At 45.9% G+C, this 17273-nt stretch overlaps 1 protein-coding gene across 2 annotated transcripts in view; it reads left to right on the top strand.

The window, feature by feature from the left end:
• The window catches only part of dennd1b (DENN/MADD domain containing 1B), a 148483-nt gene that overhangs the window by 20176 nt on the left and 111034 nt on the right, over nucleotides 1–17273 (top strand). For both annotated transcript variants that reach the window (XM_079506371.1, XM_079506372.1), the window contains exon 3: nucleotides 9967–10010. In XM_079506371.1, the coding sequence (XP_079362497.1) occupies nucleotides 9967–10010 (44 nt within the window). The remainder of the gene's footprint in view (nucleotides 1–9966; nucleotides 10011–17273) is intronic.

The raw sequence follows: 17273 nt of genomic DNA on the forward strand, positions 1-17273 counted from the left end.
ACACTATTGTATCCTTTTAACAGATACAGATGTGTTGTCATCCCCGTGGAAATACTGACTGACTGACTGACTGACTGACTGACTGACAGACAGACAGACAGACTGACTGAGGGCTGCCTGTCTGTCTGTCAGCCTTTGCATGTGAACTTCAAATCACAGCTCGACGGCACGGAGCATGTAGACGCCAAAGGCAAGGCTTTACAGTGTCATCAGCAGCACGTTGCTGCCTCTGGGTGCCGTTGCCATATGACATTGACGGAGATCGATCCTCTCAGCACCTCAAGGAGCTGCTGTGCTATACATAGTGTCATCATGGTGCTGCCACCACCTCAAAGACAAGAAAAGTAAGTCTCCCCTCAAAGCATCAATAAAAGATTGCAAATTACCTCATCCCCGGTGTTCTTAGACTTTGTCAGTGCTGGACCTAAACGAGGAATTTAGTCTGGGCCAGATTCAGGAAAACTAATTGCCACTTGTCCAAAGCGGGATCACTATGGCACTGGGCCGTTGAGGATAATGTGTAATCATGATCAGTAATAATAAACCCAATGTTAATCCCCAGGACATATTGGAAAACCAAAATAATAATCCTTTAGCCCAGTCATAAAAACCCACCCCTCTCATTTCCCCCATAATTCACCCTCAGAGACTGGTAAAGTCAAAGCTAATGTAATGTAGTAGACTGAACTCTCAGGGCAGGTAATTGTCACATCTTTTTATGCATATTAGCTTAATAATATAGTTATTCATTTGCTATGTTTTTATAGAATTTTTTTTTACCGATGCAGATGGTTGGACCATATGGAGAGAAATGTATGATTACCTCAAGATATGTTGGCTTTTCATTTGGCGCATATGCAACGATGGAACCATCACTGTTAGCCTGTTACAGTAGTATTGCTGTCAAAACAGTAGTCCCTCGGTACCTTCTCTAAACGGGAATAAAATATCAGTTACAGTATTCCACAAGTTATAAGGTATGCTTTAGATGAATAGCTGTGCATTGTAGCCTGAGCACAACAATATGGCAATATGGTGTAAACTATCAAAATTGAAAATGATTAAGCAGCACTGAATTAAATGAGCATCTTGTTAGAGCAGAGTGCGCTGGATGGAAGGATGTGGGGGATTGGAGACATTGAATTTATGTCTTCGGAGATACTGCTTGTATCCTGTACACACCGAAAAACAAACAGGCCGTCTGTGTGTTGTGTTGAAGATGCAGTCATGCGGAGCCGGTGTTTGACATAATGTTGGACCAGTATGGAATCTGACTGGGAACATCAACGCTGATACGTGGTGATACACAGAGGCTGTCACAAAGCTTGCGTCCATATGTTGTGCCGCTCATTCGTGAAGCTGTGAAATTGGGTTGCATCCCAACTAGCCTGGAGACAGTATCTCTTCCACATCTCCCCTCTCTCTCTCTCTCTCTCCGTCTCTCGCCCCCCTTCTCTCTCGCAAATCCTGTTGAACCTCTCTTCTCAGATAGCTGGGAAGATGGAACAACTAATGTGGCATTAATAGGGTCACATCATCTCCATGCAGCTCTCTCCTTTTTCTCCCCCCAGTGAAGCTGTGGATGTTGTTTGTGTTCTTCAGATCTAGCCCCTCCTCCCTCCTCCCCCCAAGTCCAGTCTTTGGTCCCCTGGCTAGAAAGGGAGCCTTTACCTTAAATGTTGTTTTTTATTATAGCGTTTGTATTGTAATATACTCTCGATTGCCAAGCTTTTGGAGTTGTTTCTCTGTGCAATGCACATGTCTTATAAAGCACATTAAAGCTGCAGCCTGGAACCTTTTAATGAATAAAACATTATTTTAAGTATAGGAATATAATATATGAACTAGCACATCTGCAGTGGTTGGAAGTGGGTTTGCCTTCTCTTCCATTGAGAAATATTGACCCTGGGGTCTAAAGGACACCTACTGGTTGACAAGTAGTACTGCCTGAAGCTCATACTGTAGGTGCATCTCCCCTGGCTAAAACAGGGACTGCCTCTCTTTGTTAATGCTGTGTTTTTAGTTAAGGTATTTATGTTCCTTAGATGTTTTATGTTGCACTGCAAGTGGCCGAGGGATTCGGAACATTATTTCATATATAAATGTAATGTATATTTTTGTAATGTACATGTGGGAAAATGGAGAAATGTATTCTGATTGAGTGCCTTTTGGTGGTGCATTGGTCTTTTCCAATTTCACTTCCATTAGTTTTAATAAAATCACTGATTCCGTATTGATTCCATTTAACTAACCTGCATTGTGTCAAACGCTGTAGTCTACAAGTAGCTTAGCTGTTATGTTTATCAATCTTCAGTTAACAACAGTGTGACCAATCTGTATTAGTGACGTTAAGGACCACATCATCGCCAAGAACACTGTCCTTTTCTTGAGACCTATGCTTACTAAATCAGCATGAAATGTAATACTATTTGCGGTGTGCAATTTGGGAGTGGATGGGTGAAGTGGGGGGAAACAAGAGGAAGGGGGGGAAACCGACCCGTTTTTAAACGTTTGTGAGTGTGTTTTTCTTTCTGCTGGCCTTTGAAATATCCCAGCTAATCTGCTTACTCCTTTAATTGTGAGTGGAGGGGCTGGGCCTCCCCCCAGACAGAATAAGGCTACTGATCCAGAAGTAAAACGATGACCACCACAGTTCCTTCCTTTTGGTTCTGCAGCCCCCCAACCCCCCCCCCCCCCACCCCCTGCAAATCCCTTTCCTAGAACCAACCCTCACCACCACCACCACTACTACTACCACCACCCAACCTCCTCCACCCAACTCTCCCTCGAAGGGGATGGAAAACTCCTTGTTCTGACAATGGACATTTTTTGCCATATGTTGGCTTGACATCTTCATCAGGTTCACAGCAGGTTACCTTAGTTAACTTTCACTCCACTGGCTGATGGGATTTTCTCCTCCTCCCCCCCATTCCTCCAATCGGCCCCAGCTCAAAGTCTAGACGGCCTCCGAGGCAGGGATCCTTGCAGCCCCTATGCCCACAATGCCCGCATTGTGGACGCTAAGTAGCGTTAGCTTCCTCCCGTTAACTGCGAACGGGCCGATGCTAAGACAATGCTTTTGTCCCAGGGCATATGAGGGGGGCCTAATCCCAACCACTACATACTGTGAAATAAATCTCTTAGAGATGAGAGGGAGAGCGAGCGAGAGACACTGAGTGAATGGAATCATTGCCAAGGAGGTTAGAGTGCAGCAGTTTAACCCCTGGCCAAGAAAGAGGGGAGTAGAGGAGGCAAAGGGAGCGAGAGAAAGGAGGAACAAGGAGAGGCAGGCGCTACATGCCTTCATCTCCAGAGCTCGGATGGAGGAGAGGGGCTGCCGGTGGCTTTCACAGCCTCTCTTCTCACCAGAAGAGCTGCTGTTCACCATATGGGATTTGGCCTTTCTTAACAAACAGGCCCCCTATTCACAACACACATTCAGTAGTTCATGGAAGAAGGTGAAAAAAGTGCACTTTCTATGCCTTGAGAACGCTTGCATGGTTGGAATTCATCTGGCCATGAGGGCTTCAAGTCTGTGTTTGATTCGCATAGTATAGAGAATTATAGGCCAGGGGCCTTCATCTAAATGTGTATTCACAGTGGATTTGGGTCTTTTTTGTCTTTGCCTGAAATTTCCCAGAGTTTTTAAAGACATGGTGATGCCTCAGAGCCTCTCCAGTTGAGCCCCTGAGATGAACTCACAGACACACTGCACACATCTCCACAGTCCTCACTCGCAACGTGGGTGTATGTCTGCATATGGCACATGCTTTTTCTTGTTGTTTGTCACTTCTATTTTCATACGGCCCTGTGTCATTCAACAGTAGGAGAAGCAGCTGTTTTTTAGCTTTGTGATATAGCAGCCAAACCTTGCCTAACTCACTGCATGCAGCAGTAGATTACTGACGCACTGGTGTCATAAGAACCAGCTCTTTGCCATGCCGGAAGCATTGGATGCTCCATCCTCTACCAGCCTTATCAGGTAGTAAGTACCGGTAAAATAAGCATCTATTCGTGCACAAAAGTTAACCACATGAACCCTAGTGTCACTATTCTGGACATGGTATAATAGGCAAACATTCTGTGAAAATAGCTGGTGGATTTTTAGCAAAAATAGCAGATCTACAAACTTGAGCTTTTGGATCTGGTATTTTCGCTGAAGAGATTTGGTGTACACCAGAGGGAATAAGTAGGTCGGATCTGAAAAGAGTGAGCCGAGTACAGACCCCTGGGGGACCTCGGTCAACAAAATATACAGTATAGGCTATAGGGTTGAAGTGGTTAAGAGTTGATGAATAATCTTCGCTGCATCAGCCCAAGAATAGGTGTGGCTCTCTCACTTCCTGTTCATAGTCCAGATACAAATGTTTTGATCATTTGACGATGATCTCTCAGTAAAACATGGGTAGGAAGTTGTGTCAGTTCCGCCCCTTCCTCCCTCGCATAATTTACCTGCCCTCCTTTCCACCATCTTCTCCCTCCCCTCCCATCATCGCCCATCTGCTCCCAGAACCCCTCACCTATTAGCCCTCTCCTCTCCTCTGTAGCCTCTCCCCCACCAACCCCCTCATCCTCACCTTCCTCCTGTCTCCCTCAACCCCTCACCTATTAACCCCCTCCCCTCTCTCTGTGACTCCCCTTTCTGCCTCCAAATCCACCCAGCCACCCCTCTCTCCCTCACATGTATACCCCCCCCCCCCCACCCACACACACACACTCACACACTCCACCAAGCTATCAACACACACCCCTGTTCTCCTGCACCTCTCCCCTCCCTTCTTCTCAGCCCCTATCAAAGCTCACCGTATCGACTTTTAAAGACGGGCATCTCGGGAGCGACCCAAACATTGATTTGTGACTGTCAGCTCCCTCTTTCCCCTCTGTGCGTGGTGTGCGCACGCGCGTGTGTCTGTGTGTGTGTGTCACTGCTCGGGGGTCTGCCTCTGCCCGCGGCGTCTGCAGGAGGTTAGCCATGCTTGAAGTCCACAGGGATCAATGGACACGCTGTACTTAGACTCCTCTGCCTGCTATCGCTCTGTGTAAACACACATGCACATTTACACAGTTACAATTGTGACGAATAAACGTGTGTGTGTGCGTGCGTAGGTTCATCCCCCCCCACCACACACACCAACACCAACTGATGGCACACAACCTCAGCCACTGCAGTTTGCCCAGCACAGTTTGCTCGCCACCACTGCCACAATCGCGGGGTGTGAAGAGAGGAATCTGAACTCACTGATAGGTGATTTCAATTCAATTCACACCCGCCGGATCTGTCTGCACTACGCAGGGGTGAAATGTACCAGAGGTCGTTTTCCCTCTCGTCACTCAGGGCCGTCAGCAGTGTCACATCATGCACACTGTTACTACACAGTTTGCAACAGCTCTTTATAGATTCTGTCAGCTTCGGGAGATACAATAAACACGTCTTGAATCGCCTATACCGTTCGTGTCTGGGACGGGGAGGCGATTTAACAACCCTGCGTCCAAAACATAGTTTATTAGAACCACGTGACTCCCTATTTTGGGTATTCAATGACATTTAATTTAATTTTCATTATATTAAAGAGAGGCATGGTAATGCTTGGAATGGTCAAAGCTAACACACACACACACACACACACACACACACACACACACACACACACACACACACACACACACACACACACATGAATCAAAAAATGCCTGAGCCTGTAATATATATTTGAGTCCAATTTCCAAATCTGCTTTTGTGTGCGAGTGTCAGTGTGATTAAGACTACTGCTATCAGTAATTATAGCAGCATTGAGAGTGCCCATATTCCCATGTTCTCAAAAATATACTTTTAGTCACTTTTAGAAGAGATTTGGTGTTTAGGGGAAAAAAGGGAATCAATTACAGTCCCCTGGGGAGACCCCTGTCAACAATGTATTTAGGTTTAAGTGGTTAATAAAATGTGTGTATTAGTATCTTACTGAGCCCAACCCTATAGTGGTAAATCCCTCTACAATGTAGAGGGAGATGGAAAGTGAGAGTGGTGGCGTAGAGGGCAGTGCAAACTGTAGCAAATTTGATTGATATTTTTTGTTTTTTGTTTTATCTTGTGGCAGTTTGGTCTGTGCGTCATATTGGCAAATATATTGTATCCGGATACATATCACATCATGTATTCTGTATTGGGATATGTATTGTCATTGTGTAACTGTATTGTGAGTTACCTGCAGAATGCCAACATCTTATGTGACACTGACAGGACAAAGTATATATGGTGGCATATCACATCCACATCTCAAACATTCTGTGAAATCTATCATCCGTTGATTGAAGTACCTCTGGTGTGTGTGTCTGCGTGTACATGTCAGAGGTATAGGGGTCATGAGCATACGCTGACGTGTGCATGTGACTTGGGGGGGGGGGGGGGGGGGGGGCAGATTAACCACTGCACACATTCTGTCACCGTGACAGACCCGCCAGAGTCCCCTGGGCAGGGCCCAGGGGACTCTGGCGGGTCCTATTCGCCTCCCTAACCTTCAACTCAGAGGTTTAGCTCCTTCAGGCCCTGGAACAACCGGGACCCCCCAGCCCCCCTCTCACCCTGGTCGGGCCCCCGGCTTCCTATAGCCTCCAACCACCACTTCCACAATACAGCAGCAGTAGGCAAGCAGCCGCAAGAGTGGTAGGGAGAAACGTGGAGGGCTGCAGGCGAGGGTGGGATGAAGTTGAACGAGAGAGATAAGCAACGGGAGAAGAGAATAGCAAGAGATACTGAGAGCGAGAGAGAGAAAAAAAGGAGGCTACAAAGGTTGAGTAGTATGAAGAGAGAGAGAGAGAGAGAGAGAGAGAAGAGAGAGAGAGAGGCGGCAATGGAAGGGGAAGTGAGTGCGAGAACTAAGCTTAGAGATTGTGTAGGAATGAACGAGCAAGACGGAGCATTGGGGAGATGTATGCGAGCTGGAGAGAAATAGAAAGAGAGAGAGTCAAAAAAGAGCTGTGAAAGAAGGGGGCTGTGTGGAGAAGCAAGCGGAGAAAAAGATTGGCAGGTGAAGAAAAAAAGTGTGAGAAAAAAAAGGTTGGAGGTAGAGCGGGATGGAGAGAACGGGATGGGGAAGCGGAAAAGAGTGAGCGAGAGAGAGTGTGGAGTAAGACGGGAAGACAGCGTTTCTGAATTTCTCATACATCCTGAGGTGTGTGAGATGCTGAGATGGTTGGTGCGCTCTGTTATACCTCCTCCCCTATTCTCTCTCCTTCCTCCCCCCTCTCTCTCTCTCTTTCTCTCTGCAGCTCTTGCAGAGTCTATAGTAGAGCACAGACAGGCTTAGTGTTTGTGTATTGTGGTCACACGTGGCCACAATTCATTCTTACACGTTTACTTATAACGTGGCCCTATAACCTCTCTAGCATTACATATTGTGCCCCAATAGACTGTTCGTCTCCTCTCCCTTCTCTTCTCACATGTACTCTATTTTTTCCCCGTTCATTTGTTTGTTTGTTTGTTTCTCTCTTTCCTATATTTGCTACCTTTACTTTCCTCCCCCTTTACCTTCTTTACCCCCTCTCTCTCTCTCTCTCTGTAACTCCTTCCATCTCCTTCACACTCCTTTCTCTCTGAGGCAGCAGTTCCCATCCTCTCACCCAGAAAATCGGCATAAAATTGCCCTAACTCTAGCAGAACATAATGGGGGGTGTAAGGGGTGTGTGGGGGGGCGTTGAGGTTGGACTGGTCTTTGGGACACAGAGCTGAGGGCACTGTTTCTCTCTTTTTTTATGTTGCCTGCTCTTTTCAAGACGAGGTCCGTGAAATCACCCAACAGGATTATGTAAGGCGTCTTTGATTCTGTCTGCTGCCGTGTCCTGTCATCTGTCACCCCACCCCCACCCACCCACTCACTCTCTCTCTCCCTGGCATCCCCGAGACCAGGCGGTTTGAAATGATCGTGCTGTTATTGTTTTATCATGCTGAATCCCTGCCAGAATAAAAGTTATACTACAGTTTCCGTTGAAGTTGTTGGTCTGAGAAGCAGTGGGTGCCGCTTGTGAAGGCCCACTGCTATAGGCTATGGGCACATGTTTAGGTCAAGCTTGAAAGTCTTGTTAAAATCGGTTACATACATACATGTTATTTGAACTACCCTGACTCTTGAATAGTCTTGAAAGATGCTATGAGAGACCAAAATGCTCCCTGTGTGTTAAACCTATTCAAAATTACTATTTTGCTCTGATCTGAGATGCATATATTAATGTTCAGTATAGCTAGATACCCCCCGGGCACAGCAGCAGTCCCGTTATAATATTCAGCCAAATGTGTTTAGATAGATGGGTGGGGGATGGCTGATGTCCATGACGGTGAACTTGGCATGTGAGAGCTCATCTCTAGTCTCCAGCTCAACGCTGTTCCCACTGAGGTCACAGTGTGACCTTGGAGCCGCGGAAACCCTGTTTTAACAGAGGCCCCTACATTCAGAGGGCTATGGCTCGGTGACCGCTGTCTTTCAGCTGCACAAGCAGACATCCCAAATGCAAACAGGCTGGAGTTTACTTGAGGGAGTTCCTGTTGGTAACCTGTTGGTAACATGTGAATCAACCACATGTTACCAACTGACCTCCTCTCTTCTTGTGGGTGATACTCTGGCTGGGAGGAGGGGTTGATAAATTAATGATACATTTAAGGCTCTAGTAAAGAAGATGTTTATGAATGGAAATGTTAGCTTTGTCCAAATTGGTGCTTCATGTATACTGGTGTGGGGATATATAGTAATACTATACATTAAGTGTAAATTTTACTCTGTGTCCAAATGTAACCAAATGGACCCATAAGCATCTTATTTGGTTCCATTTTTCAGATGGGTAAATAAACACGGTGCATTTTACTGTAACACTTAAAGGAGCATTCAGTGATTTGGAAAACCCCCCGGTCCGCCCCGGTAATAAGATGTGCATATGCACACGCTCTTCAGTGGGGGGGACGTGCAACAGGCCAACAGCATGCACACCAAGGCCCGCCTCCGCTCGATCATGATTGGAGGACCCTCTCTATCCTGATTGGATGAAGGATGGGCCCTCTAGCCAAAAACAAAACCTAAGCTTTTTTGACCCCAGGGGTGAACTGGGGACGGGGAGGAACTCCTTATATGGTCAGCACACTCTATAGTAGGGAGGATTATCACAAAAAAAAGAAAAGTGATATTTGAATTAAGTGAAATCGCTGAAGATACCTTTTAAGGCTATGCTGAAAACCAACCAAAACCTCAGTTAGGCTATTTGACAGACCGATGAAGAATATGTTAATTGAGCAGCAGCACACTTTTTTACAAAGAAGGAATATTTCCATAATATTCCGTAGTCCTTAGTCCACTCTCTAAAGAAAGAAATAAAGAAATCACAACCACAGGCCACCAAAAAGCCCCTGTTCCCACTATAAACATTTGAGCCTCGCTCACAGCTAGGCTAGTAGCAACGCAGGGATAAACGGTTGTATTGATTTCCGTACGCGTGGATATGATTTCCTGAGAAACGCACGCTGTGTTGTATAATATAGCCTATCATATCTACATGGAGAATACACATTTGCATATTTAGAGCTCCTAGCCTCTCTTTTGTGTGTGTGTGTGTGTGTGTGTGTGTGTGTGTGTGTGTGTGTGTGTGTGTGTGTGTGTGTGTGTGTGTGTGTGTGTGTGTGTGTGTGTGTGTGTGTGTGTGTGTGTGTGTGTGTGTGTGTGTGTGTGTGTGTGTGTGTGTGTGTGTGTGTGTGTGTGTGTGTGTGTGTGTGTGTGTGTGTGTGTGTGTGTGTGTGTGTGTGCGTGCGTGCGTGCGTGCGTGTGTGCGTGCGTGTGTGCGTGCGTGTGTGCGTGCGTGTGTGCGTGCGTGCGTGCGCGCGCGCCCATGCCCCCACCCTGCTCATTAATATGTATGTGTTCTGAGGCAGCTAGCGAAGACGGTGTGTTTCTCACCCGCTGATTAATGCTGTCTGTCAATTACCTCTAGATCCAGCCGTGCTGTGGAGCTTCCCTCAGGACCACACAGACCAGGTTGGAACACACTTCTCTCTCTCTCTCTCTCTCCTCTCTCTCTCACTGTCTCTCTTTTTCACTCTCTTTCTCTCTCTGTCTCTCTGTTTTTCTTTCTCTCTCTCTCTCTCTCTCTCTCTCTCTCTGTGCCTTTCTGCCCTCCATGTTTCCGTCCCTTTCTCTGTACAGTATACGTCTCGCTCAGTCCTTCTCTCTAATTCTCACTCCCCCACCCATCCCCCCTCCCCAGTTAAAGACAACCTCCACCTTTCCTCTCTTGCTCCCAGCTTCCTCACACCTCACCACACCACCATTGCCCTATCCATGCTTCCTCAGTGTGCACCTCCCTCTCTCTCTCTCTCTCTCTCTCTCTCTCTGAGCGTGTATTGCTGATAACGAAAAGCAGTGAGCGGGTCTTCAATAACTAACAAATCAGTAATTATCATGCAACTGTGAGAGGAATTCACCCAACCCCACTCTCGTTCTCCTTCCGTCCCTCTCCTTTTTTACCCTCCCATCCTTCCCTTTTGTATCATGTTTCCCATCGCTATTGGGTCCGCTTTCCAACCAAACGGTAAACAGGTAGCATTTGTGGAATCAGATTTCACTGTCAGAACTGTATGTTCTGAATACCAAATGCCCTTGGAGGTAAGTACTGCAATGTTGTGTGTATATTTAATATACGACTACCATTCACTTCAAGTTTGGGGAAGTGTGAGCCAACCACGAGTTTAGTTACTTTTCTTCTAGCGACAGAGCTTGTACACACACAAATTCACAAATACACAAAACCCCCCACAAACTCAGACACACAAAGAGGATTTTAGGACTAAATTAAAATGTGTCCCTAGTTCATTTCGAACGTTTATCTGAATTTGAAAGTGAAATCACAACATGCCATTCACAGAATGACAGTCTGATATTCCAAGTTCATTACCACAATTTCACAGACCATGCTGTTATCTTATGTTATTTGTGACGATATCCACATGCACGTCCATAAATACTTCAGGCAAGTTGTGTATTAATCATTCTCTCGTCTCGTTGCTTCACGCGAGATTCTGTCTCGCTGTGGCCTTTGTGTGCGTGAGCATGAGAGACTTCTAGCAGAAGTGCCACGAAGAGAAGAGATATTGTATAGAACACATTGTAGTGTTTTCTCTACTTTTAAAAGGTGGCTGCCACACAGAACAGGTTGTGGAGTGGAGCAGGTCCCCGGCAGCAGCGCTCCATCACAGGGAGAAGGGAAAGACATGTACGGATGAATAAACTAGGGAGAGTTTGAGAGAGAGAGAAACATATATGCGTAGGCTCGCCAGCGCTGGGCACAGCAGTCGAGCCGATGAGTTTAAACAGCTCTCTGGCCTCTGATCCACTTTGAGGAATCACCGGGTTAGTCAGAAGATGCTTCAGGCGATGTCTGCCTGCCCCGCAAGAACCACAGTGTTCCATCACTGAGGGAGATGGAGAGAGTTGCACAGATAGAGACATGCGCACGCCACACACACCGAGAGTGAATAGTAAAGAAACCAACGTGGAAAAAACGGAGCAAATTGATATCGGATGGATTTAGTGCACTGTACATGGACGTGCCTTGGATCCGCCTCTTTGCTCTCCACAGTTGCCCACCACGACACACACACACACACACACACACACACACACACACACACACACACGCGCGCACACCATCTTTCTGTCTCTTTCGTCGACCAGATCGTTTGTGTGGATAAGATGGCCCTTACGATGACTAGTTAGTGTGCTGTGTAGTGTGTACAGAGGGATTGGCCCTTTCCCCCATATACATAAAGGCTGCATTCACAGGCCTCATTACCAGGATTAGGGCTTCTTCTTTTCCTTTTTTTGTGTGGGGCCGGAGTCTCTCTTCTGTAGCCACAGTCTCCCCTTTTCTCTGGCTTGGACTGGCCAGCATATGGTAGCAGCGGCCAGCAGTCTCCACAGAGGAGCTCAGAGCTCAGAGCAAGGCCCCCTTTTGTTAGGCCTGTTATTGTTGCACAGCGTAATGACATTTGTAGGCCGTAGGATCAGGGTGGAGGGGTTAGTCTACCCCAGGGGAGAAGGAAGGAAAGAGAGAGAGGAGAGGGAGAGGGGGGAGGAGGGTGGTGAAGACAGGGAGACAGACAGACAGGAGTGTGGATTATGGAAATATGAATTGATTTTTTTTCTTTTTTTCTGTTCTGTGGTAGAAAAGGAGCTCAAAGGAGAACAGACTGCAGGCTGGCATGGCACGCCAGGGTGGTGCTGGGGAAATGTGAAGTGAGAGAGACGTTTGCTCTTCCTCTTTCTCTCTTCTCAATATTTCTCTTTTACCCCTCTCTCCCTCTTGCTCCCTCGCAACCCCCCCGCCCCCTCCTCTTCCTCTCTGGCCCCTGAGACTCTTCGACCACGGTCATCCACAGATGCCACTTGGAGTAAGCTAGAGAGAGAGAGAAAGTGAGGGATGGAAGGAGACTTGGAAAGATAGAGGGAGAAGAGAGAGGGAGGGAGAGAGAAGAGAGAGACGACTAAAGCATATATTTGAATCACAAGAAGGATTTTTTGGAGGTTTTTTTGCAAATGAAGCAGACAGATGGAAATCTGTCCGTTCCCTCTCAGATCTCGTCCCAACGTTCTGGGGGAAAAACAGCACACACATGCGCACACACACGCACACACGCGTGCACGCTCGCACAATGCTTGTGCCAGTCTCGTCCCAGTAAGGTTTCTTCCTCTGTAGAGGACAGAGAATATTATAATAAACATTCAGGAAGTTCCACAGACTAAGAACTGTTTAGAACATTGTGGAAACTGTAGGTAACTCTTCATTCTACAAAACACCACCTCTTTCATTTCAGTTTTTTCCCCGTCGGCCCACCAGCAGAAAGCGAGCTGTGCTCATTATGTTATTGACAGAGATATGCACAGTATGGGATGATTTGACCTGGGTTATACATGACCACATTCCGACAAATGACATGTTTATCATCTGACTCCCAGATTCCAGCACTCCTGTGCTGCTAAAGGAAACTGCTTTAACTGCTTAAGCCCTATATATTTCCTTGACTGGGGTCCAGCAGGGGTCTGTACTTGAGCCACTCTAAAATGCTTACGAAGAAAGAATTTGGTCATGTTAAAAGCTAGTCTGTATGCCTGAAGACAGGCATACAGACTAGAGGGCAGCACGGGTCCTTAAAATTGGACCCGGTCCGAAACGGGACCGGTGATATCTGAACCGAACCGCTACGGATCCGAGAAACATTGTAATTGGCCGCACCCGCCCTGGAAACGGCCCCGCAAGTTTTGGATCCGCTCTGACCAAAACGGCGCTGATCCGATGTAGATCCGAACCCATAGTGTGTTCTCTGCAATATTATATGCTTTAACATGACCTGAGACTGCTCTCTATGAGCGACTGCAACCCGCCTCTGGAGACAGCGCAGCGGAGGGTTGCAAACTTGCATAGGCTAATATTAGTGCATTTTTCCGACACCCCAGTTCACCCCAGTTCAGACAGGTCTGATTTTTTTTGCTGTTCCATGATAAGAACCGATGCAGCATTATTTCCATTTTTGATGGTGCAACCACTCCAAGGAACAGCAATGTCCGTGTTAACCTGTGTTATCCTATGTGTGTGGCTATGAGTACCAGTAGGGGCAAAAGTGGCGCTGTTGTGCCAGAAACAGAGAGAGAGAGATACTGTTGCCTAGTGCTAATTACAGAGAGAGAGACGAGGGGAGAGGGGAGTTGCACCACTCAGTTCACACAGGTGTGATTTTTTAGTACACACCTTATGTATATTTACTCTCTATAATCTATATCTATTATCTATATATAATATAATTATTTAAAGTGGTCATTTTCAGCAATGCCCTTTAGACACCTATAAACTTGTGATGTGTCAATACAGTTGAAAAGCAAGACAACCTATAGCAGTACTAGCCAGTTAGCCACCACCCAGAGGGAGCTGTGTACTTTCAGGCCTCATTGACCATATTCAAATGCCTGTGAATGAATATGGTCAATGGAGTGTTTGGACCAGTATCACCTGTTCCGGTCCAAGCTTAGTTTGAAATACTCCCATTTCCCCTCACTCCTTTTCCTGTGTGCACGCACGCACGCACGCACGCACGCACGCACGCACGCACGCACGCACGCACGCACGCACGCACGCACGCACGCACGCACGCAGGCAGACACTTAGGATTATGTGTTCTTCAGGGCGTAGATGAGTCATGCTGATGAATGAGGGCTCATCTTTGCCCCATTCACACACACACACACACTCACTCTCTCTCTCTTTCTCTCTGTGTCTCTCTCTCTCTCTCTCTCTCTCTCTCTCTCTCTCTCCTCTCTCTCCTCTCTCTCTCTGCTGTTCTTTTATCAGTGTTCCTGTTACCAGAGAGCTTATCTCTCATTTCCCTTAACTGGCCACTCTAGCAGGAAATCGCAAATTACTCCTAAACAGCATTTTTCTGTCCTTCATACTGCAGCTTTCGACACGGATAAATGCTGGACATGTGGATAACACTTTGGCCCCTTTTCCACCGGTTGGGAACCGGTTCAGTTCAGACCCAGTTTTTAGTCCATGAGCCAGACCTCCAAAATTGGAACGTTAATTATGAATTGAGTGGGAAAAACCATACCTATATTAAATTGTTTATAGGATTAATATATAACCCTTCCACAGGAGTAGCTTTTTCATATTTATCATACATTTTGTAATTTTCACCTACAGTAGGCCTATACAGTACATGATAGGTAAATGGGTAAAAATGTAATTAATAGTTATCACCATGAAACTTACCCAGTTGATTACTATTGTATTACACATTTTCTGAAATTGTACATTTAAATATGCAAATTAGGCATCATGTAGGAAAATATGCAAAAAAAGCTACTGTGGAAGGATACTTGCACTCAATTCATAATTAATGTTCCAATTTTGGAGGTCTGGCTCATGGACTAAAAACTTGTTCTGAACTGGGCTTCTCTCAGCGAAGACATTTTTGCCTGTGCTCTTTGCAACCTGGAAAACCAGGTGTTGCAAGTACGTATTTTACTCACCTTACTTTGCACACTTTAAAGGTGTATGTATTAGGGCATTAACCAAACGTGATTTTTGATAGTCGACACGATAACCATAAAAATCGGTTAATAGTCGATTATTTGGCGGTAAAATAACATTATTTTTTGCATACAATCAAGCATTACAAGTTTAAAACACCGTGTTCTGAAACGAACATGGAGTGAAGGGTTAACACAGCCGAGCACAGCAGCGAAATGCATGCAGGCTGGCTTTGCAGCTGCCATTCTGATTGGCCAAAATTCACAACAGCTGTTGTCAAAGTTACAAGTCTACACTGCCTCATTGATAGACGCCTTGTGAACTTGTAGATCTGCTATTTTCATTGTGCAAGACCTTTCTACGGAGCAGCATAGCATTAGCATGTTGGAATGGAGGAGAGGACAGCGCTGGTTGAAAAACGATGGGATGTTGTTCATTCAATTCATACAAGCCTAAATGTTCACAACAAGTTACAACCACAGTTCCTTTGGTTATAATCGTTATGATTATAGCTCTGGTCCATATAGCATTATTATTAATTTATTATTATTAAGCATAAAGAAAGATAAATAAGAAAAAGAAACATGACATCATGAGCGGCAAGAGCTACTGTAGTGTGACTGTCACCAAACTGTGGATAATATTGGGCAGAGTGAGGAGAACAAAATAAAATGTTTCACAGGAGGCAGACAGTGATCACCCCATGTGCACACTGCCTGCCTATACTTTACTGTACCGGACGACATGTCTCCAATTTAACTTGTTGAACAAACTACAGTAATAAACTCACCAATAGTGAAAGTACTTTTCACACTGTAGTTGTCCCCATTGAGCTATGACACATGCTTTTCCCAAAGAAAATCTGTCTTGAATGCTGCCACTGCAGCCCACCGCACCTACACGAGTGGCGGTGACGGCAAAACCCACGTACAGTAGGCTTGTATATGCATGAAAACAATCAGCCAGGAATGGATTAGTAGCCTACTTAAGATGGAGAACTACCAACAAAACAACAGAGCTCACAGCTGCATGTCTGTATATATTAAAAAATATTTAAAATAATATTAGCGAATACTCTATTTTTGATTTACAGTGTCGACTACCGTTCTGCTAGTCGACTACCCAAATAATCAAATTTTATGTTAATGCCCTAGTATGTATTATGGACTTACATTAGCTTTAAAAAAATGTACTCTGAACAATTACACGTTGATATTATTATTATTAGTTGTATTATTGCAGACTTAATACACTTAAAGTATTCAATTGATCTCACAATAGCAATTCCACAATATTACAGTTAACCATATTTGTGTGTTAACGTGACGTTGTTAATCCCCCCCATCCATTGTGAATATTGATCAGTTTAGCCACTGCAAAGTGTATTAACACAACATTATTTCAAATGATCTTTCAACTGAATTAACCTTAAGGCTAAACACCCCCTCACCACTGACACCGGTGGATAGTCAAACGGAGAGAGAGGAGACAAAGGGATGGGAACAGATCAAGAGAAAAGCAGAGAAAGGAAGATGTCTCTGGAGGGTGCTCCCTCATACCACACGCCGTCAGAGAAGGCGGCCTGCCTGATGCCGTGTGATTGGTGGCCCAACAGCCCAGGCGAGGGTAATGGAGAGTGGGTTTCTAGAGGTTGAGGTAGGGACAGAGATGCTGGAGGCCGGGCGGTGGCCCCGGTCCTGAGGGAGGTGATCGCTGACCCTGCGAGGGTAAGATGGAGGGTGGGGTTGGAGAGGGTGAGGCAGGGAGGAGGGAGGTTTGCTGACAAGGAATGATATGTGGTTCTCGACCCAGGCCCCAAGATGGCACCCAGGGGGAACGATGCTAGGCCAGACGGAGAGGGAAGGAGGAATAGAGGGGTAAAGAGGAGGACGTCTGTGAGGTTAAAGAGAGATGCAGGATAAAAGGAGGAGCTAAAGGGGGTGCTAAGGTAAGCAGAGAGGTGGATGAGAGAAGGTGTAGAGAGAGGGTGAGAGATAGGAGGTGATGATGAGATCATGGTAGAAGATGTGTAATAAGGGAAATTGGGGGAGAAGCGAGAACGTCAATGGAAATTGGGAGAGGAAAGCTGGTTGAAAAAACAGCACAGGAATGATACGTAACAATGCAGAATTTAGTTTGCCCCAAAAACGTTAATAAATGAAAAGCACAAAAATAGGAGCAGAGTTAAAAAATCACACCCATGTGAAGTGAGGGGCGCT

The sequence above is a fragment of the Electrona antarctica genome (genome assembly GCF_951216825.1).
Source record: "Electrona antarctica genome assembly, chromosome: 7".
Taxonomy (NCBI): Eukaryota; Metazoa; Chordata; class Actinopteri; order Myctophiformes; family Myctophidae; genus Electrona; species Electrona antarctica.